A 22,500-nucleotide genomic window follows, 5' to 3' on the forward strand; every position below is an offset into this window, starting at 1 on the left:
GAGAGGAAGAGACGACCATAATCATCATCGGGAGGGTGATAATGAACGGCTTCTCCGGATCTTTCGCTGCACAAAAAGGCTGGGAACTGCGTGGCTGTACCGAGAGGGTGCTCCTCGCCCCCCCTGGTGGACTCTGTTACATAAATGTTCACTTTCATTTTGTGTCTTTTGTGGCCACGGGTTGGCTCAGGTGGTTGTGTGGTAAGGTGAAGGCCGCATGCCGGATTCTGCATCTCGCGCCAGGGGACCGTTTTGTGTGGTTCAGTTACGCTAGTCAGTCAGTCAGTAGGTTGGCCTCGGTCTAACATCCGAGGCACTGTTACCGGCGCTAGAGCGGAGTGGAGCGGGCAAAAACCGGTAGCCGGCCCGCTCGCCAGTGGTGGCGCCAGTCCCCTGGAACGCATGACGGATCGACTAATGCCCAATGTCTAATGATATGGCAGGATTAATGCTCTTTTTTTTCGACCACGGCGAAGAAAGGCCTCGATCCAGGACCCCCCGTTGCTCAAACACTCGAGGGACCAAAAATGCTAACCAACTATGCCATCAGCGTTTGCGTTTCGTTATCACCCCCCACCCAAAGAAACGGAGAAAACACCTCCATCAGCGAAGCTTCGCCTCCGTCCATAATCCTCCATCATGGTGCGCCTGGACGCAGCATCTCCCTAAGATTCCATTTTTCGGGGGCTTTTCAGGAGAACAAACAGCATTAGTACTGCATAAATTGGCAACAGCATCGATGGCCGGTAAGCAAACACAGAGGCCCGGTCCGGCCCGGACCTTTCGGGTCTTCCTAATGGAATCGCATTTATCGCGCTGGTCGATCGAATGGCTGGAACCGTATTGTCGATCAACGTGCTCGCGCAAGGTGTCAAACAGGTTAAGTAACGTCTAAATTACTAGCCTCTGTTGGCAGTCAACACGTTTCTTTCTGTTTTTTTTTTCTTTTTTGATAGAAAGAGGAACTGACGTCACACATTGAGGATGGACGATACGGCGCGGCGTACGATCGTGATCGTGGATGGATGGAGAGTGTGCGCTAATTGGAAAGCATCACCCGGATCGCAAGCAATCGAGCGATACAGAGGGAAATTTGTCACACATATGGGACCGGCAAGTCGGCAAGTGATCTTCTTTTGACCTGCGAGGTGATTACAACATGCAGCGACGCGTCTCGTAGCAGTGAATCACAAATTAAAGCTGATCGCAGTTCTGTCAACGACAGCGAGTGGACCACAAAAGTGGAAAAATGAGATCACGCCATTCCTGTTTGGCGCGCAAATCCATCTTGTTTTTTCGACCGATCCAAAGTCCCAATTTCCGAAACAAACACCAAACCGGATCACACCGGACCCCGCAGAGGGAATGCAAATGGGCAAATGGGATTTGGAAGGCGAGGTACAAAGCGAAAGGCGCCAACCAGCCAGCCAGCCAGCCAGCCAGCCAGCCAGGTGATCATGGCTCCAGAAATCTCCAAATCTCTTCCAGCCTCCGACATCCCATCCGACACACAATCGCGACGCGCGCTGAGCCACAGACGGAGGCGACCGTCCGCCCGATTACGCAACCCCGTTCCGTGCCACTCACGTGGTGGCCACCCCGCACCGTCACCACTACTGATTATGACATTTCTAAATCACATAACCTCACCACCATCACCTGCGCATGCCAACCATCTCCTTCCGCTCGCGACTCAAGGGTGCGGGGACGGGCGACAGGAAGCAAAGGGATGCTGAGGGAGGCCTGCCAGAGGAAGCAGAGCACTCTGCTTGGTGCTACGAAGATAAAGGCCAACGCCGCCGTGGCTGAAACGACAACGGATCGGTCAATCGGTCGCTGGCTCCACCACCATCATCATCATCACCGCCTGCTGCGGGGAAATGCTTGAAAAAAGCAAAAACAAAAAAAAACAAAATCTCTTAACCATCGTCATCGCCATCACCATCGTCATTGCAGGCAATTACTTGTGTGGTGTGGTTGTTGTTAATCTGCCTCTCTTTGCATAAAACAACCACGCCAACCGCCATGTTGGCCCGTGCTGGAAGCTACTGCGGCTCCTCGTGCTCGTGCTTGTGGCTCTTGCGGTGTGTAAGGGCTCCTGCCGGGGCTCAAGCTGTTGCCGATGATGCCTAACACACCGCAGTGACACATAAACGCAATCCGTGACAACGGAAGGGGGCAAGCAACTCCACTTTAATGCTTGGTTATGCGCTCGATCGAGCAGACGAGTGGTTTTGTGGTGTGCTCGCGCGAGCGCACATGATCATCGCGTGATGAAATACACTGGAGAAAAACAAGAGGAGGCGCGAAGTCCCAAGTGTCGCTAATGGTCGCGCCTTCGGTTGGTCGGTATATGGGTTTATGCTTTGCGCATCATCTCTAGGCTCGCGCTCATCGGCTTTACCGTGGAAGCATGGTGCGAAAATGGTGAGCCATACGGCAGCAAGCGCTGCGATAGGGTTTGGATTTCGATTTCGGAGAGGGCGGCAGCAGCAGTTTGGGAAAAGCTGCGCTGGTGATTCGCTTCTGGAAGAAAAGTTTGAAAACAAAACAATTTTAAATGTTTTCTGCACAATGCAATCTTGTGTATACGAGAGAGTAAATGAGTCACTAATTTCTATTGGTAGCTATACAGTGCTACAGTGATCGTGCACCATCGAAAAAGATGCTGAATTCACACAAGGCCTTCTACATATTTTATGCTCTTTCATCTTTTAATGTACGACTCACATGCATCGATGGATGTTTGTTCCAATTATCAGTAATGATTGATCTTGGGACCTATGGCACTTGTGGGATTGTAGTGCACGATCACCTTTTACATTCCAGCAGCATTTCATAACCTTGCGATCAGGCGAATGCGAGGGACCTTTAGGCAGCTGTTTGGCTTTGATCACTCACTCACCTGATGATCACTCATTCGTTTACTTATCGGGTGCTTAAGGCGGCGGGGGGGCATCGGTAATTTCTTACCAAAAAAAGGATCATTTTTCACGATTTTTTGTGGCGTAACCATTCAACTTTATTCTTTCAAATGAATGGCATATTAAATTACAACTTTTGAAGAATATTAAGTTCTATTTTGGGGAAGATTTAATAAAAACTTCATCCATGGCATCACATTTAAGGCAGCCGTGTCTTCCAAAAGATACTTTTTCCGGTGCCCATCGTAGCTGCGTGACGGGTTATCCGAAAAATACAAATCTATACTCGTTTGAAAGATTATAAGTTTATCCAGGTAACCCCGTTGAGTTTTTGCTTTCCTATTTTTCGATTTTTGGCAGATTTTTGAAATTGAAAAAGAGATGCTTTTTTGTCATTTTGCCTAAAAACACGGCTTTTAAAGATTTGTTTAAAACAAAAATATCAACAATTTTTATGAAATCTCGACGGCGCTACCTGGAAAAGAGTGTACAGATTGTGTGTTGAAAATTTCGAATCGATCGGTCCAGCAGTTTTTACGGTACGATGGGCACCGACTTTTAAGTAGCATGCTGCATGGAGCTTTGTATGAAACGCGGATTTCAAAAAATCGATAACTTGGTCAATTTTGCTCCGATTGATCTAAAAAAATTACACAGTATTTCTTAAAGATTCAGCAATCATGGAAAAATGTTAAAAATATGTGTCACAAAACAAAATTAAATACCGAAGCCCCCTTAAACCGACGAGTGGTCTTGATTTATTGTAGAAGACACCGAGTTCCATTGTAGTCCCTGTCGCAGCTTTCTAAACTGTGGAATAAATGTCCAGAAATTCCTTTATTCTGTACACAGATAGATCAGATCATTGCAGGCTCATGCTTCGCTGCTCTCTCTCATAGAATCTTTTCCTCGAACGCTACTAAGAGGATACCGCAGAAGTGAGAACCGGTACTACGATGGTGCTGTTTAGCTTTTCGATTGATCGTTCTTGGCAGTTTGCTTGAGTTGCTGGACTAAGGACCTTTTAAGCAGTTTAAAATGTTCGATCGATTACCTGCTTGAACCCTCGTGCAAATATTTTGTGTTCTGTCATTAATACTCTTGACTTTTGATCTTAACACTCACTCTAATTGGTTTAAAATATGTGATTTAAAGGTAAATTGTTCCATGAAACTAAAGGTATATGATCATCATTCGTTTAAAACGTTGCAGGTACATCGCAACTAATAGACAGGACAGGAAAGCAGCCACCAGCCCAGCTTTAGCACACAGAAGGTAAAACCTGGTGTGTGGGACAGCGATCGGGGTACAAAGGATCTTCCAACAGGTGGTTAATATCTCGGGGTACGAATTGTCATGGTTGGCGTGGAAGTTTCACAACAGAAAGGCAGATTGCTTTGATTTCTTCAAAACTTTTATCTCAAAAACCAACACAGGGGGAACAGGGGTTTGATATCAAAACGCCAAAAAACCAAACCGAAGGGGGGGGGGGGGGGGGGGGCGCTGGGATCCGATGGCGATGGCGGACGCTTGGCGACAATTGATGGACAACGATTACGCCACGGTTGGATGGGAATTAGAAATCATTGCAAATCGGAGAGAAATGATAAACAATGCTCATCACCAGGCCAGGGCCAGGGACAGGGACAGGGACAGGGAATTTGTGAATTGATGATCTCCTCCTCCACCCAACTCCGCGAAACGCGCGCGGATTCACGATTCATTAGCGCGCGAGGTCTTTTAAAAACATTTCCCCGCCAACAAAAAAACGAGCGTAACGCTATCGAATCACGTGATGGCGCAGCTCGCAGATTAAAGTGACACCACCAGTTGATTGCACTTCCGGGACTGTTGCAAGAACGATCGAACTCCCACCTTCGAACCCGGACCGCCGTTATCGTCCACCGTCCTGGCGTGATTTGAATGTCGCGCGCAGCAGCAGCCACTGGCACTAACGAGCACTGGCTCTGGAACCGAAGAAGCTACGAGAAGCGACCTTGTGCCGTTCCATTATGTTCCCTCCCATTATGGGGTGGTGGTGACAGACCAAGACAGAGAGCAAAACAGCCACCAGCAACACGCCAACGAGGTCAAGTTTGACCACTACGCCAGTCCGCCCGGTGGCAGAAATTCAAATTAAAAATTCAATCCGCGCAAAAACGACGCGTTCCAGTGGTGCGCCGTCGGTGGATGGTATGTTGTCGTCACCATCGCCATCGTCGTCGCCTGAGGATGGTCACCACTTATCAGACGCGCCGATTCGCCGTTAAGGTGGTTGCGTAAAGATTCAGTTCTGTTTTTTTTTTTCGTTCAAATTTCTGGCGACCCTTCCAAGCAAACATCCTCGATTGATTCTCCGGCGACTGGTTTCTGGTTCCGGCCGTCTGGCTGGCGTTGCTAGCCTTCTGCATTCCCTCTTCTCCTTCTTGGATGCCGGCTCGAAACCTGCTATTCAAATGTGATGATCATATCGTAGCGTGTATGAACACGAGCTTCGTGCCACGCACGAACCACCACCCTTTGGTTCCTTCTAGTGTTACCCATTGGGTGGTTTGCATAGAGAGCCAACGAGCCAACGCACGCGCACATTCATTTCACAATATCGCACAATTAACCGCACAAGAAACCGGTCGCCACCAGACACGGGACCGAACCGGACAGATTCTGGCCCTTCTTTTAGGACCGAATCGCACCGTTAGCAAAGGCTTTTTTTCGCTCGCTCAGAATTCGGGACCTCTGTGTTCGAAGTTAGTGGAAAGTTCCCGCCCCGGAACGTGGCATCTCATTAAGCACCTGCAGGGGCGCGCATCGATTGCAGCAGAGTTGCAAATCTTATCTGCAAACCACCGCCACCACCTAAACCACCAGACCAGCCTATATTATCATTCCCAAATGACCCGGAATGGTTCTGCTGGACGTGGTTCGCAATATTTCGGACTACTAATGGCCGTGCGCGCGGCTTTAAAGTTAATGGGCTTAACGTGCTACACTTTTTGTCCAACCATGTTTTGCAGTGGGCGCGCGCCTGCGTCTGTTATCTTGCGCCCCGCGAAAGAAGCCCGAAAGACCGTGAGCGTGCATCGTTAATAACTCGTGAAAAACACCGTTTTTTGCCAGAAAACCCCCGCCCAGCCAAGCCATGGCGAGAGATGTCACCGAAGGGGATTGCAAATGCTCATCCCCCACCACCAGCGCCACCGCTCGATCACCGCTATTCGCTTTCTCCACTCGTGCGCGAACGGATTCACACGACACGATCGCGCGCGCGAGACTCCCGAGAGCTTCTGGCCGAGAGAAGATCGCGAACGATCGCCTCGGCTCGGTTTGGTTTCATTCAAAGGCCGAACAATTTAAAAGCTCAATCTTGGTGGAACCGTTGGGCGGTAAGCACGTGCGAAACGCGAGTCCGCGCACAAACGGCCGACGTTTGAGGTGTTTTTGAGGCAGGAAGGCAACCAGACAGACAGACGGACAGGTAGACAGCTAGGGCGCGGAGCAGTGGCGGTAGCGCAGAGTGAAGCAGCATCAGCAAAAGGCCACCGCGACTGGAGACTGGAGGTGGAATATTGGTTTCGTGGAATTTGAGGCGTGAATTTCGAACGTGAATCGCGACTGCCGCTGGGTGTGTGCTGGTGCTTTGGTGTTTGTTGTGCTGTGTGAAGATTCGTCGCTGGTCTAAAAAAAACCGCATATTTTCTTCTTCTCAGGTGGAGTGCAGTGGAGTTTTTTTTTTTGCTGTGTATAAGTGAGAGTTGGTGTGAAACAGAGAAAAGGGAAAAAACAGAACATACAGACCGTCCTCTCCCCCGCCAAAAATTGTGTGCACTGCAGAGTGCTGAGCGAATCGAGCGGGTGCCAGTGCCAGTGTCCACTGCCTTTATGTGCTGCTATTTGGTGTCCACCGTGTGTCCTTAAAAGCACACCCTAAAGCACACAGTGCCGCAACACACAAATAACAATGATCTGCATAAGCAACAAGCGCAACAACAGGCCATCGACGAGGTGAGTGCAATCCCCCCCCCCCCCCCCCCCCCAACCCGAAGTGTGTGCAGTTTGTTCATCGTTGTCGTTGCCAACTGCACAACTATCTGCACAACGTTGCACATGCTGTGACATCATTATTGTGTGCGATCGTAATCGTCGTCTGTGCATAAGCAATCGGTTCTACCTCTGTATGGCCCCATTCTTAAGCGTGCGGGGGGTTGGTTTCGCGATCGCAATCACTTTGTCGCATTGTTTTTTCCACCGAATTTTCCTCGCGAGCCAGTTCCACGGTGAGAAAGAAGCGCCCGGAAAGATAAAATTCAAATTTTCGCCTCTGTGCGAATCATATTGTTCTCTTCCGTCCGCGCTACACGATGGCCACGACGGTCATAGCGACAGTGGTACGAGACGGAAAGGGAAAACATATTTTCACGTCTTGTGCGCGCACCACGCGTATCTCATCTTTCGTGCGGCTCGCTCGAGTCTCTCTCTCTCTCCACCTGCGCTGCTTGGTGATCGCCAGGTTGCGTAACTGGCCATTTCATTGAAGTTTCAACTTTTTCCTCCACTGCTCGGAAGTTTCTCCCCGAGGTGGTGCGATCGTTGATGGATCACCGGCCGGATCCAAAAGATGATCCCATCCGTCCGTTCGTCTGTCCGGTGTTTTTTTTTTTCTGTCGACGCAATTTACATTCAATACCGCGCGTGCTTTATTGGATCTGTTACTGTTCATTCTTTGGCCAGAGTTTACGTAAACCGTAGGTGTGTAGATCAAGCATCAAGAGTTCCACACATTCTATTTCATTATCAAACCAATCACACGCTTCACGCTTGTAAACTGTCGAATAGCACGAGCGCCATCGATCGCACCGACAATCGATAGGATCGCAATTCGCAAACGCGAAACGCTGTTTTGTTTTGTCTTTTCCTCGCACCATTCTGGGCCTATGGGACACTCTGGCGTATGGTTTGGTTGGTTGCGTGCCAAAAAGCAAAAAAAAAAACGAAGAATCCAATTCACTTTGATCGTGGATCGTTGTGTCCAAAAATAATCCTTCAGCCCCAGCAACAGCATCGTACTGCGAGCGAGCGAGCGATGCTGAAACCTGTTCTCCTGCAACCTGTGCCTTCCTTGTCCTCTTGGTTGACAACTTTCTGGAGCACCGACAAGTGACCGCTTCCTGGTCACTTCCACATCACCACCAGCAACCAGGAGGATCGTCCTAACCGGCTCGGTTGTTATCCAATTTCCTGTCACCCCCGAAAAAAAAAACAGGCCGGCCCCCAGAAACACCTGTCCCGGGACCGCAGTGTCCGGGGTGTGAGGGTGACCCGAAAGACCTGTCCGCGATGGTCCGTACGGTCCGTACGGTCCGATTATGCTTCCTGCCTTGCGCTTGTTTCGGCTCGAGGTAATAAATCTTCGCATCTTGAAAAACCTGATGACGATCAGACGACGATGCTGATGATCATGGTGGTGGTGATGGCGTGGTTGCATACCTGGCCCCATGAGAATGAAACACCAAAATCGCAATCGACGTAACCGACCGACCGAGTATCCTCCCGACTGTTATCCCGAACCGACAATGCCGGTTAGTGCTGCTTCATTAATAAAACATAAGCAGCTTATGAAGCGGAGGAGGAGGAGGAGGAGGAGCTTGTGTGCCGACTGATAGAGATAGCGAGCCACCATGTCACGGTGAAGGCACCATGTGATTACGCCATTTGGCCAAACCACAAAAAAAAACAAAAAAAAAACGAAAAAGTTGCGACCACCTCAAAACCATATTTATTATGCATTCGGATGTTACTTGCGCCGATGTGCGCCGTTGGCCGCAATGTGTTGCGAGCATAACCGGGCATGCGATGCGATTGGCCAGCAGCATAACCAGCGCCCAACCGGCGTGAAGAGTTGCTCCACGCACCCAAACCCAAAGTACCAAGTAGCGGATCATTCGCCGATCGTAATGGAAGACCGAGCAAGACCGAGAGCTCCTTGCTTTGCGTCTTCCAGCGGATTGATAAGGATCAGCCGGGCCGGTTCGGGCATTAGATTGACCGTGACGGTACGATCACGTACGCCGTCGCACCGTTGCCTCGTTGCAACAAACTTGAAAATTTAGGCCAAACCAAACTCGTTTGCGTCCCCCGGGCTTGTTGCCCGAAGGACAAGCTCCGCGTGACGGATGATTATTGGTGCCTAATGCCTGTCACCAGCGGCAGCACCCCCGCGCTCTGGCGACCATAGTTCCGTTCGACATAAACAGACAGACGGCCCATCCCATCGTCGTGCCGTGCCGTGCCGTGCCGTGATGATGCGGCACTCCTCGATCGCTCGGTCGTAGTAGGCGCATATACGGCGCAAAGGGAACAAGTATTCTGAGATTTAATTTTTTTTTTTGTTTTATTTTTTCGCCTGCTTGCTTGCTAACCAATCCGTGCGTTGGCCGTGCATCGATGAGCACGGAGGATAAGAGAGAAGCGATGCCTTTTTTTATGACCATTCCGAGCATAAATCTGGATACAAAGTGGGTGTTCGGGGTCCGTTTTTAAAAATTCATATTTTTAAACCCGCTTTCATCGCGTTGCGGAAGTCCAAAAACACAAATAATAAAAAAAAAAACCTTTATAATGTTTCACTTTGCTGCGGATAACACCGGTGATTGTGATGAATTTTCATGAGCCACCCACCGGTCATCACCGGTCAGTCGACACCATCACCAGGAAGAACATTAGATTCGCGGGACGGTTCGGTGGGTTCGTCGTTTGTCCAGTGATCAAAGTCTTTCGTGTTGCGTGTCGTATCGTGGCCATATAATTCGGCGTTTTCTTTGTTTTACAAGCTAACAGAAAATGTAATCGCAGCAACAAAAAAAATGGACGCCAAACGAGAGTGAAAGTTCAAAATGGCGAACACAAACGAATGCTATTTGAAGAATTGGAATTGGTTCTTTAAAATTAAAAAAAAAAAACAAAACACAAATATTCTTCTTCCACGCGCGCAAAACCAAAGCAAAAGATGAGCTGAACCGAATTTCGCAGCCTTTGTGCGAGCGATTGTGGACACCGCAGATGTTCGTTGCAACAACGTTGCATGACAACAAAGCAAATTGGATGATGGCAAAAACGCTATGACGTGAGGAGGATTGGGTACTTTGGAACACGCTGCTCTAGTAGGGTCCAGCAAATCCGGCTGGTACGGCCTTTAAAATGGTTACTTTGATCCACCAAACGTCACCGCGAAGGTGATTATCGCCCAGCGCCTGCCAAGAGGCGGCATTATGGGCACGATTAGCGTCTCTGCGGGGATCGCTCATCAGACGATCGCACCCGTCCGTCCGTTAACCTGTGGTGTGAAGCGGAAGAATCTGTTCCGATCTGTGCCGGATCGCCGGGGATTCGTTTCGCAGCAGATGCACGCGGCGCGTCGTTCTACGGGGGGGCTTTACTCAATTAACATCATTAACCTTTCGCGCTTAGATCAATGCCACGTGTGCGGGAATGCTTCTGAATGTTCGGGCGCACACGGTAGCAGAAGCCGCCCGGTCCCACAGTCCCGGTAGTCGTGCTCCCGGATTCTGTGGCGTGCCGTCCTCTCGCGCCCACGATCGACTGCATCATGAATTCGCACGAGAGGTTGTCAGTGTCTGTGTGCGTGCCCAGGCTACGGTTGAATGTTCGCATAAAGTATTTCCTCCACCACCACTCCTCTCCAGTGTATCGTGTTTCTGTTTTCGTTCGCTCAAAGTGATCGCTCGTTGTTTGTGGGAAGAGGAGCGCAAGCGAGTGAGCGAGCGTGAATGCTGGGGCACCGCCAGGCGCGTCGCGGTTTATCGAAGATCCGGGATCATAACCGCGAACCGCGAACCAGCATACCAGCAGTCTGTCACGGTAGCCTCTACAGCAACAGCAGGGCATCAAAATTAAGCAGCAGGAGCCCAAAAATATTGGGGACAAAATTATTGCCACCACCAGCTCACACATCCAGCTGTGATGTTCCGGGCCAGGCACACAAAGCACTGGCAAACCGGATCGTCTCGTTCCTCGCGGCGGAACCAGCTGGCCAAGGTGCGTCACGACCGCATTGCTCGCTCGCTCACTTCCGAGGGCAACTTCCATCACTCAACGCACCAGCAGCAGTAGAAGCATCTTTTGCGGTTTTGTAACACAAATGCACGTGCAGAAACCGGCCAGCCAACCAGCCAGCCAGCTAGCCCGTTTCCTGCTCTGTCACCACCAACATCTGGTTGGTGTCTATTTTCGTCGAGCGTCGTTGTAGCCGGCCCTCGGCGACTGACATCATCGACTGATTGACATGCTGCCAGCGAGAGACGCATCTCGCGAGAGCGATCGAGAGGTTTTGTCGCCATATTTCACTTTCTACCGCCATCGCGGTGCGGATCCCGGGGCTCCGCGGATCAACCTTCGCGGAGCATGGAGTGACAGATGCCCGAAGCAACCTTCGCACACAAACGAACACACAATACGTTGAAGAACGACGTGTGATCGTCGTCTGTCGAGATGCATTTCCTCATTCCAGCTCTCATTAACATACAAACAAAAATGGGGTACGGCGCCCATCGGCTGTGTACCTGTGTGTATCTTCATCATCACCAGCATGTCATCGCGCCCATGATTGATCGCTGTCGCTTGACCTCGAATGGAATGTCTTCGAGTTGGAGTTGGAGCTTCTTTTTCTTTTATTTTTTTCGGTCGAATATTAAGCAGATTGGCGGCGGGAGGGAATGCAAAAAAATAAATGCCGGGCTACCGGGTTATTGATCGGAGGAGCATCTTCTTTTGCCAACCAGCGGAGGGACACAAGATGTCGTATCCGTTGCATCCTCGCTGCTGCGCGTACGGACTCAAGGCAAACCGGTCTGAGGATGCGCACAAAATGTCCCCGGGTCATGTATTGCGGGTGTAAAACAGGTATTGGTTTCGGTTGTCCGGTTCGTCGTCGCTCGTCGTCGTGAGGATCCTCGTGCCACTAACGAGTTTCTACAAACGAACAAAAAAAAACTGTACTGCCAGCTGCAAAATTTGCCGGCTGGATCATTTGTCTAATCGATAAGCAGGTTCGTCGCTTGCCCGTTGAAGTCTTTTGATCTCAAAAATGCTCGGAGGCTCGCCGCTAGAAAGCGCGCACGTCTTTTTATTGTATTTTTTTGTGCTGTTGGTGAGGATCTTTGTCGCCTCATACTTTAAGCTTCAAATCCGCATCCTTTCGTCCCCCCGGGATTCATTAAAATAATGTTAAAAATGCTAATAAATGGGGGGTTTATCTAAGTCACCATAAGAGCACGCTAAGAGCGGAATTCCATAAATAATCATCAATCGGTAGTGCGCATAATGGTGCCCATAACGGCGAAGCAAACGATGCAATCACTAAATCACGGTTGAATCACGGGCAGCATCATAGCAACCATAGCGCGCTGCTGGCATCACGGTTACGAGCCACGGCCATTAAACGGCGATACGAAAGCAAAGCGTCTCCAAACGATTCGTGACGGAGAAAACACAAAGTAAATAGTAGCTCCGTGGGTGAAAAACTAAACAACAACGAAAAAAAAAGCCCAACCACACCAAACGGAAACCATTAAAGGCGTCTGCTGAGAGGAAATTACAAAATGCAACCGTTTTTGTGCGTTTTATGAGGGCTTTTTTTCTTGCTTCTAATAAGCGGGAAGTTGATGTGACGTGATCTACACGTTGCAGCGACGCAGAGAAGCAGTCTCCTGAAACTCATCTTCCGATCACTCTCGCGCACGCGCCGATCTCTCGAACCGTGAGGGAGGCCGAGATGAAGTAAGATCGAAACGATCGAAAGTGAACGTCCGGTTGAGCGGACGCACGAAAGCCTGCGTGCGTATTACGAAGCAGGCGAGCCTCTGCTGCGCATTGGTCTGCGGCAGTGGCTGTGTGGTCGAGGCTTTCATTTCACTTCTTGTGCAGTGCGTGCAAGCTGCGGTGCTTCTTTGCATTCGAATTGCGTGCGTACACGCGTGCGATCCGCGAAGATACGATGGCGAGGCCAGTCTGATTCTTCTTCCGATGGCATTTTTATGCCGCAACCAAAGACGAGGACACTATGAGCGCCACCATTGCCAAATTCATTCAATAATTGCTCCTGTTTTCCATTCACCCAGGTGTCCAGCACTTCAAGGGTGTATTAGAGGGCCCTCTTTTCTTTAAATTGGCCTCATTATCCTTTCAAATGACGCGTACAGGGCGGGCGTACATTCCTTACATAAGCATAACGTGTCTCTCTCTCTGTTTTGCTCCTTTGTCCACCATTTTTGGTAACCGGTAAATGTAGACAAAGTATTTACAAATTGCTCTCTCGCGCACACGGTGGAGTGAAAATGGTTGTGTTATTAAAGGTAAATAATGTTTAAACACTTTCCAACTCCCGCGATCGCTGTGCTAAAACAAACGCGACGCGACGACATGTCACCTAACAGAGAAGAGAAGAGAGGGAGAGAGAGAGAGAGAGAGAGAGAGAGAGAGAGAGAGAAGAAAGGACAATAACAACACCCACTCCAAAGGGGACCCCACCGGGGGAACCGACGATCATTACCAGCCAGGAATGGCTGCAGCAGCCGTCAACGTTGACTAGTATTGGCCGTCCCCTGGGGAAGGAGATTGTATTGAAAACGAAAGTTTCTCTGCTCGATCGTGCTGCAGTCAGCCACAAACAGACACACAGACAGACACACTCAGCTCCACTTCTGATCGTTTCCTGCGGGCGATCGTTCGTACAAAATGCAGCAGCAGCAGCCGGAGAGTCGAAGCCAGAGCCAGGCAGTCGTGCCTTGAAGTTGTGTACTTTCTGGTTTCTCCGTGACCGTGAGCGACGGGCGCGAGAGAAGAGGACGTTTTCCACATTCCACACACTCCGGTCCCAGGGACAGACACCTTGAGACTTTCTCCACCGACGCAATACACAAGCGGCCGATGGTTCCTTCCCCCAAAAAAAAAACCCCTCAAACAATGAGGAACCGCATGGCGTGGCCGCGTCGGCGAAAACCCTTCGAAATTCCCTCGCAAAACAAGATGCTGAAGGCCAAGCCGTGGCGAAATACGCACGCAAATCGGGCTAAAACTTCAGCATTAACCCGCGCACTAACCCGCGAGGGTCGATGGTCGCGCATCTTCAGCGCAAGCACAAGCACTGCAACCACAACTGATTATGAGTTGGTGGTGGTGGTGGTGGTCTGTTTGGGATTTCACCATCCCCATCTGCACCCCTTCAGCAAGCCTAAGCCTAACCCTGACATTATGCGCCCGCGAATGAGCTCCCCCCTCCCCCACCCGAACCTGGCGCAGCATCACAAGTCAGCCGCAAGCGCCAGGCGAGTTTTGTTGTGAAATCCTCCCCCCAGACTCGGAGACTCGGACTTGAAGCTGCCAGATAGCGAAAGCGAAGATGAAGGAGCAATTGTTCGAAGAGTGGAGAAGGCAGGAGGAGAAGGTTTCCAATTGAAAAACGAAACAAAAATTAAATTAATATTCGAACTCCGAGTTGATGATGATGCTGCTGCTGCATCATCACGCCATTCCGGCTCGAACCGGTTCATTGGTGGTTTCGCGGATTCGGAATTCACACGAATTCACCTCGCACAAGGCCTCCCGCCCCCCCGCCGGCGTCAGCGATGACACTATCACGTCATCACGCCGGAGACCGCTCGCCAATTATTCTCTGGGAAGAGGCCTAGGCCAACCAGCGGTTGTTATGGCGGAAGTTTGTTTGCTGGAGCATAAGAGAAGTGCGTGCGTGAGGTGAGATGATGCTCGTTCGACGGTAGAACGAGATTTATTCAAACAAAAACGCGCCATTTCCTGAGTTGAAAGTGAGCCAGTCGCTGCTACGCTAATCACGAAACGTAAACGTGTTCGAATCTTGCGCGCAGCTTCTATGCGAAAAGGGAGAGAGAGAAGCCATTGAACCGTTGGCGCCGTTCAGGGCGTACTTTGATGTCGATCCCAATCCCACCACCCCCCGGGTTGAAGGTGTTTTGTAATGGCGCGAATGGCGAGTGGAGCGCCAGCAGCACGAGCATGAACTAATTGCGTGGAAAGCGATCGACGAGTAACGAGTGAGTAAGGAAGTGAGCTACGGTGTTAGTAGCTGCTGCTGCTGCTGCTACTTCAATTGAACAATGATAAAACGGTGTTACACCCCCGGTTAATGTGTTAGTTAATGCCGATCAATGGTGATAACGAGCGACATTGCCTTCAAAGGAAACATCCGCGGTCAGATTGTGGGACACTGAACTCCAGCCCGAGAATATCCAGCCCGAGGCTGGCACTGATCCGTGGCCAGAAACTCACCTAATGTGTGCCGCGTAATACGAGTAGCTCCCCCATTAGACGACTGTTGTTTTGGGTGATGTAAAAGTAACAACAATGCAGTTCGCTACATGAAAAAAAAAACACACATAATCGAGTCATGCGTGTTTGGTATGCTTTCACTGCACTGCACTGACCACGCACATTCATCCACGTAAAGCACCGTGCCGCAAGACGTGAGACGCTTATCCATCCAGCTCACGAGCGCTACCGTGTGACCGAGTGCGCTGCATCGTTGCACGGCCATGATTGATCGATCGAACGATCCGATCCGTCCGTCCGTCCGTCCGTCCGTCCGACCTACTGCTCCAGTAAACTGATGTCATCAAATTGTCACGCGCGCGCGGTGGGAGAGAACGGGAACCAATTTTACTTTCCGTCGAACGCGACGTGATGATGATCCGAAGGGAACTCGCTTGGGCGCTCGCTCGCTCGCTCGTTCGTTCGATCGATCGTGAAGACACTCGAGATGTCACTCGAGATCGCGGCATCGCAATTGAAGCTCCGATCGAGGAACGTCATTTGCCAACTTGAGAGGCCAGTTTGCCGCTTCGTTTCATCGATCGAGATCGCTCTAGACTGCCTCTAGCGGTTGAAGCGATGGGAAATGCTAACTGAAAACGTAAATCGAGGACACTCGAAGGATGGCGATGATGGTGATGTTGATGATGATGATGAAACGGTTTCTTTATTCCACGCTGCCTATTTACCACTTTGCGGGGCCGATGCAGATGCAAATGCGCGATCGCGATCGAGCCAGCTTTTACGGCCGGAACGATTTCCCCCTTTCCCACGAATGGCCAGCTACTAATCGGCAAAGGCCGAAGCCTCAAGTTCAACACGGTTTCTGGATTAATTTCGGTTTTTCGAAATGCATTTTGGATCCTGTTTTTAATTACTCCGTCGTCGCCGGTAGCGATCCCATTGTGCACCGGACCTCTCATAATGACGGACCTTCGATCGCCAACAGGGGACAATTCCCTGCTGGTCGAACAGCTTAATCAACATAATGTTGTGCTGTGCATTAAAAAGCGTGAGATAGTATTTCATCATCATCTCCATCGTCGGCATCAGGGGCTTTTGGGAAAACGTTCAACAAAATCTTCTCACCAAGAGAAGCCCCCCAAAAAGGTATGTGATCATCATCATCGAGCTCGAGAGCTCCGAGCTGCTTTGACAATGAACTTTCGAGCACATCCTAGAACATGATGTGAACATTATGGGGCCCACGCGGTAGCACGGTGCACGGGCTACCGTTGAACTCGACTCGAGGCTCACCACTTGAGGCCACTGCCACTTAAGTCACAAGCTGCGGCGCAAGGCGGCGCAAAGTGACGAGCAAACAGACGCAGCTTTATTGAGCAAACAAACCACCGCCATGCCAGTGGTAGTGCTGATCAACGCGAAAAACATGACAGCACCCTAGCCACCCCCCGAAAAACCCCCGACCGGATGAGAACCGACGAACTGTCCGGACCATTCTGAGGTTCGTCGCACACGTCGCTCTTTAACGAAGTCTTTTGTTTTACTTTACCATTAACGTGAGGCGATTTACAAGCGATCACGATCGCGCAACTCCGACAACCAAACCAACAATGTAGTGCCACGAGCACGGCCGCACAATACTATAATTAAAGCGCGTGAAGATGATGATTTAATCAAATCAAACACAACAAAACCGGCTTCCACCGGACCGACGATCTGCTCGTTTGCGCCCACCACCAGCAGCTAAAACAGCGGCCATTCTTCGAAGAATGTAAATTAGCATTCCAACGACACCAGCGGCGACATCAGGTCCTCGGTCCGAGAGCACCGCAGCAGAATGGCGGTCAGGGTCTGTTGCAGCTAAGCCATGCAGCAGCAGCAGCAGCAGCAGCAGCGCGTCCCCGCGCGGGAGATTTACGATGGTTGTTAGTGCCATAAATTGGCGGCAGGCCTGGTGTTGTCCGCGACGTGACGGGCGGGGGGTGGGGGGTGGGGGAAACGTTCTCATCACGACCCCGGGGAGCGCGCGCGCCAATCGCGACAATCAGTGTCCCTTTCGATGTCAGCAGATGGCTCTATTGGTGGCGACCCTCGGGCTCGAAGAAGGTGTTGCGGATAATTGTAGTCCACTAAGCCAGCGATCGATCAACCGTTGGTCTGGTCTGGTCTGGCGTCCCCGTGGAACGCTTTATTTATGTTCTTATAACTCGATCGCATGGACGGACTGTTGGTTTGCTTTCACTTTCATACCGATCACAGGTCGTGGTCGCGTAACCACGATCGCGTTGGTAGCGAGCACTCGCATATTGTGTGTTACTCGATCGATCGATGCCTGAACCGGTCCATGATCGACCATCGCTTGCGGAATGCCTTCAAAAGTGGTGAGCAAATGAGCGAACTCAAAGAGAGGTTATTGGGATGAAGCTGGGATATGCGACGGATGTTTGGTGCTAATCAGCGCATTACAGCTCTTCAGATGGGGGAATTTTCGGACCGAAAAGTCACAAGGTACCAGGATGTGAAATAGCCCACATAAGCCGAGTAAGCACTCAATTAGCATGCCAATCAACAAGCATTACGATCCCGCATTATCGCGAACAAGACGGCCTAGCAATGGCCGTCAGAATGCGGTACGATGACGAGGTACTTTTTTCGGGTGAAACAAAAGTCATCGAGAAGCGATCGCGAAAACACTTCACCGGGCGGACAAGATCACTTAAGGTTCTGCAAAAATCCCTGTACCAAAAGCCGGTGGTAACCGGAAAGCCAGACATCCGGGAACAGGCCACCTCGCTCGGTTGTCACGGGTAAAGCCCACCAACCACCTGATGACCGGATGATGCTGGGCAGTTATCGCGAGATAACCTCGTCCGCGAGATCGTCGTTGTTCGTTCTCTCTGTCGCATCCCGGCATGATTAATCCTTCTTCTGAGGAACGGAACTGCTGGAGGGGCGGTTGTGGGATTCCTCGAACCGATTCACTGAAGCTGAGTTGACGTCGAGCACGGGGATGAGTCATGCTCGCGATCACGATCATGATCGCACCCCGAGCATCATCAATTAATGTCGGAACAGATCATGGCGCGCGCGCGCTCGCTCGCCTGCTCGCCATTTAAATCTGATCCTCGCGGACCCCCCTCCAGGCGAGGTTTTTTGTGCGATCTTGCGCGTGTCAATCGCACAATGCCATCATCCATCCAATGGATCAACCCCTCACACCTCACTCAACAAAAAAAAAAAACCGGCGGATTTGCGATCCGAACCCCCGAAGAGGTTCGACAAAGCGTTTCAAATTAGCGTCAATCAATCCCTGACAAGGGTCTCGCTGACTTCTTATTCTCACAACATGATGCACCTGGCTTCAGCGGGGAGGTTCTGGATCATGCTAGGAAGTTATTAACTCAGAGTGAAGCAAAACATTTACTCACAAAACCCCCAACAAATGATCTATGGCGGCGGCGATATCCTGTCACTTCCTACTCAAACTGGATTGCAGCGGAGTGCCAGAATACTGGCCCATTCCGGTGTGTCCGACGACGTCACAATTTCGAGGATTGGCGTAATCCACGATCGACCGCAATTTCCACACTGAAGGTCAGCCGACAGATTTGGCAGTCCATCAACACCGACACCCGGGCAGTTCCGGCTACGGTGCTGGTTACGTGATCCCAGCTCACTGATCGCAGTCCTTCTCTGGCGTTACTTAACCGATCCGAAGAAGAAGAAGAAGAAGAAGAAGATCCGATCAATGTGCCAGTTCCGGTTTGTTGATTCTGCCCCACCGGGATGACACGCAAAAGTGTGTTCCCGCAAACTGTTCCTCCTTTCGCTCCTCGCTAATGGAGACGCTTTGAAAGGGAGGTGAAAGAGAGAGAGAAGGCGAGGGCGAGGCAATGTGTCACGCACGATCGATCCTATCGCGGGTGGTGTGATAATTGCCGGTTCACCTGCACACCTCGGTCGCAGTGGCCGCGCTGCTTACGTGCTTCCGAAACGAAAGTGAAACCAAAACATAACCTAATTTCGGATCCACTTCTCTTTCCACAACCGAGTGACTAGAAGAGAGGGGAATATTTATAAAAAAAAAACGAAACACTCAAATCATCACCTCGCTTCCCTCCACCTCCTCGTTGCTCCACTCGCGATGGGTTTGGATGGAATTCGCAAAGACCATTTACGTAAGGTGACCATTTCTCTTGCCCTTTCCCACCTTCTTCCCGGCGACGACGACGACGACGTGATGGTTGCTACCGTGGATGGTCGTGTCCGGACGTAGCAGCAGCAGCAGTTATGGAAGCATCCGACGAATACGAATCGTGTCATTGTGTTACATCCGCACACCGGACAGACCATTGAGGTGATGGTAATCCGCTTCGCGAATTGATAATCAAAGCACCTTTGCCTCCGCTCTCTCTCTCTCTCTATCTCACTCTTTGTGTGTCTTTGTGTTTCAATTAATGGTGACGACGACGAAAAAGGTCGTCTCCAATCATCCGCGCGCGGGCGAGTTTCATCACCAGAGAAAGAAGACATATTATGTACGACTACATGTAGAAAACAATCAACGATCTGCGATGAAGATGATCACCACAGGCACTGATCCTACTGCACTTACACGACCTTGGGTGCACGACCTTTCTTGTGTCCAGACGGTTGTCCAGCAAATTGATTGCGCCACCGGGAAAGTGTGTCCTCCTCCTTTCAGCGGAAGTGCAGTAGTGTAATCCAAATATCTTATTATACGCTACCATGTGTCCGCCATTTTTAGTATATAAGCTTGTTTTTTGACGTTTGCATCGCTTGGGGATCGCTTGCTTCGATTGTCGCTTCGCGAAATTTCACTTCGCGCAAAATCATCTCCGATCGGATTTTACGGAGTACCAAGGAAAGGCGAGTGCGCTCGGCGAGGTACAAAAGGATGTTTCGAAATAAATCGTTTCCCCGTTTTTTTACCCGTTGCCCAAAAACCAAACGTTCGATGAAATTAATGGCACACGGTGCCCCGCCAAGGGATCCGCAGTCCGAAGATAAATGGCTCGCCCACTGGCACCGCGAATTTTCAGACCAGACGCTGGTTCATGCTGGGTTTTCACTTCCTCTTCCACCGGTTCCAAGATTTACTGTCCACGCTCAAGCCACCAGCACCAGTAAAGCAGCGAGAGTTTTATGGTTCTACCCCTGCACCGCCCGTCCTCACCCCGTTTCGCATGCCCGATGCCTATAAATATCCGGATGTCCGCGCGCTGTCCGTGCAGAACCTTATTCCGAGGTCTGGTTTGTAGTTTATTGTCCTTCATCGTGGGGATTATATAGTGCTCTGGGCTCTGGTGGAACGGGTTCCGTCCGCGGGCTGCAGAAGTGAAATTGCATTCCAATTTGGGAGGGCCACGAAACCAACATTCGCTCTCGGATCTCGGAAACTCGGATGGTGCGCTACTATGAAACCTTCCAGATGCTTCTCCAGGTGGTGCTTTCGATAGCCAAAAATAGCAACCAGACCAGACCGTGGCGCGGCGCGGCAGGGCGAGTCTCGCAAGGTGGACAAGTTCTACAAACAACCAAGGCAGATGCTGCTGCTGCTGCTGCCAACGCCCAAAACCGGATTCACAAACGGCACTCCATAAGCAGCATTCCGCACGGGGTTAGAACGAACACTGGCGCCGTGCACGCGTCGCACGAACATCACACAAACATAAATGCCTCCTTGGGGGCCACACATGCACCCCCTTTCCCCTCAATCCGTTCCACGTTGTCACACGGATCATCATCGTCATCCTTACACGATCAATTAGATATTCAAATGAAGGCCGGCGGCGACGATTTGAGGGCTCCAACGGGCTTTGCGCCCACGTGCTTGCGAAACTCCCTCCTGCGAACCGGATTCTTCGTCGTCGTCGTCGTCGTCGTTCGGCTCCCAAAACGACATTGACCTTCGTCGTGGGCTAAATAACACCCCCCACCCACCCCGAAAAAGAAGCCACGCGCTCCGATCGGTTTGGATCTTCTTCTTCTAATAAACGTTTCCGTTTGCTTTTCCTTCCTTTTACAGATCGAGTCCGTCATGGCGGTTACTGGTAGTGGCTGGGAGCTTGCTGGTGGTGATCGCTCTGGCCCAGCTTGCCCATGGAGCTGATCTAAAAGTACGAGCCCGCTCAGCGCTACTGCTGGAGAAACCGGGCGGTCCAGCGAGCTGTGTCGTGGAGACACCACAACCATGTCCACCGAGTAAATTCCGATCGGCTTCGGGTGAATGTAACAACTTCAATCACCGTCACTGGGGTGCCCGGGGTGATCCTTTCATCCGGCTACTGCAACCGGACTATGCCGATGGGCGTGTAAAGCCACGCACATCGCTCGGATCGCACGCACTGCCCGCACCGGACACGGTGATTGCGCAGCTACAGCGCTCGATCGAGGAGAAGAATGCCCATCCCCACGTCACCGCCATGCTGCCAGCCTGGGGACAACTGTTGGCGTACGATTTGGTGCAGATCCTTTCACCGAACTCACGGTACCGCTGCTGTCACAATGCGTCGCATGAGGTGGATCCGGTTAAGGATGAGGTGGCCCAGTGTTACGTGCGCCTCGGTGAAGGTTGCCGCGAGTACAAACGATCGATTCCATCGCACGAACCGACCAACTGTGAGTTCCACTATCGCGAACAGATGAACGCTGCGTCCGGGTTTCTCGATGGGTCCGGTCTGTACGGTACGACGGAGAAGGAGATCCACGCACTGCGTACGTTCCTCGGTGGACGGGTGGATACGGGTGCTTGTCTGAGGTGCCAGGAACCGGGCGCAATCGGAGCGCTCCATACGGTGCTGTTGAAGGAGCACAACCGAGTGGCGGAACAGCTCGGACGCTTGAATCCCGAGTGGAGCGACACGACGCTGTTCTACGAGACGCGCCGTATTGTGATGGCACAGATCCAGCACATTACCTACAACGAGTTCCTACCGATCGTGCTGGGTAGCCAGATTACGGAGAATGCTGATCTACGGTTGGAGTCCGGACGCCATTACAGTGGCTACTCGAGCGCTAATCGGGCCGGTATGTTCGCGGAGGTGGCCGTTGGTGCGTTGCCAGCGTTCCTTACGATGCTACCACCGGATATGTACAACGAAAGTATGTCGGCGGACATTCTGCTCGCGACACCGGCCATGCAGCAGACCTTCATCCCGGAGCATGCGAGTTTCAACAACGAATGGACCCCGATCTCGTTGGCCATCCAGCGGGGACGTGATCATGGTGTCCC

At 51.1% G+C, this 22,500-nt stretch overlaps 1 protein-coding gene across 2 annotated transcripts in view; it reads left to right on the forward strand.

Annotated features, from left to right (window-relative positions):
* Window positions 1-6,292: 6,292 nt before the first annotated feature.
* Window positions 6,293-22,500, forward strand: part of LOC126569988 (uncharacterized) — a 20,148-nt gene continuing 3,940 nt past the window's right edge. The window contains exons 1-3 of one of the 2 annotated variants that reach the window (XM_050227424.1): window positions 6,293-6,399; window positions 6,632-6,926; window positions 21,295-22,500. The exon at window positions 21,295-22,500 is cut by the window's right edge and continues 626 nt beyond it. In XM_050227424.1, the coding sequence (XP_050083381.1) occupies window positions 6,883-6,926; window positions 21,295-22,500 (1,250 nt within the window). In that variant the 5' untranslated portion in view covers window positions 6,293-6,399; window positions 6,632-6,882. Of the gene's footprint in view, window positions 6,927-21,294 lie in introns of both variants that reach the window. The other variant, XM_050227423.1, reaches the window with a different exon arrangement.

Source organism: Anopheles aquasalis, chromosome 2 (genome assembly GCF_943734665.1).
Source record: "Anopheles aquasalis chromosome 2, idAnoAquaMG_Q_19, whole genome shotgun sequence".
Classification (NCBI taxonomy): Eukaryota; Metazoa; Arthropoda; class Insecta; order Diptera; family Culicidae; genus Anopheles; species Anopheles aquasalis.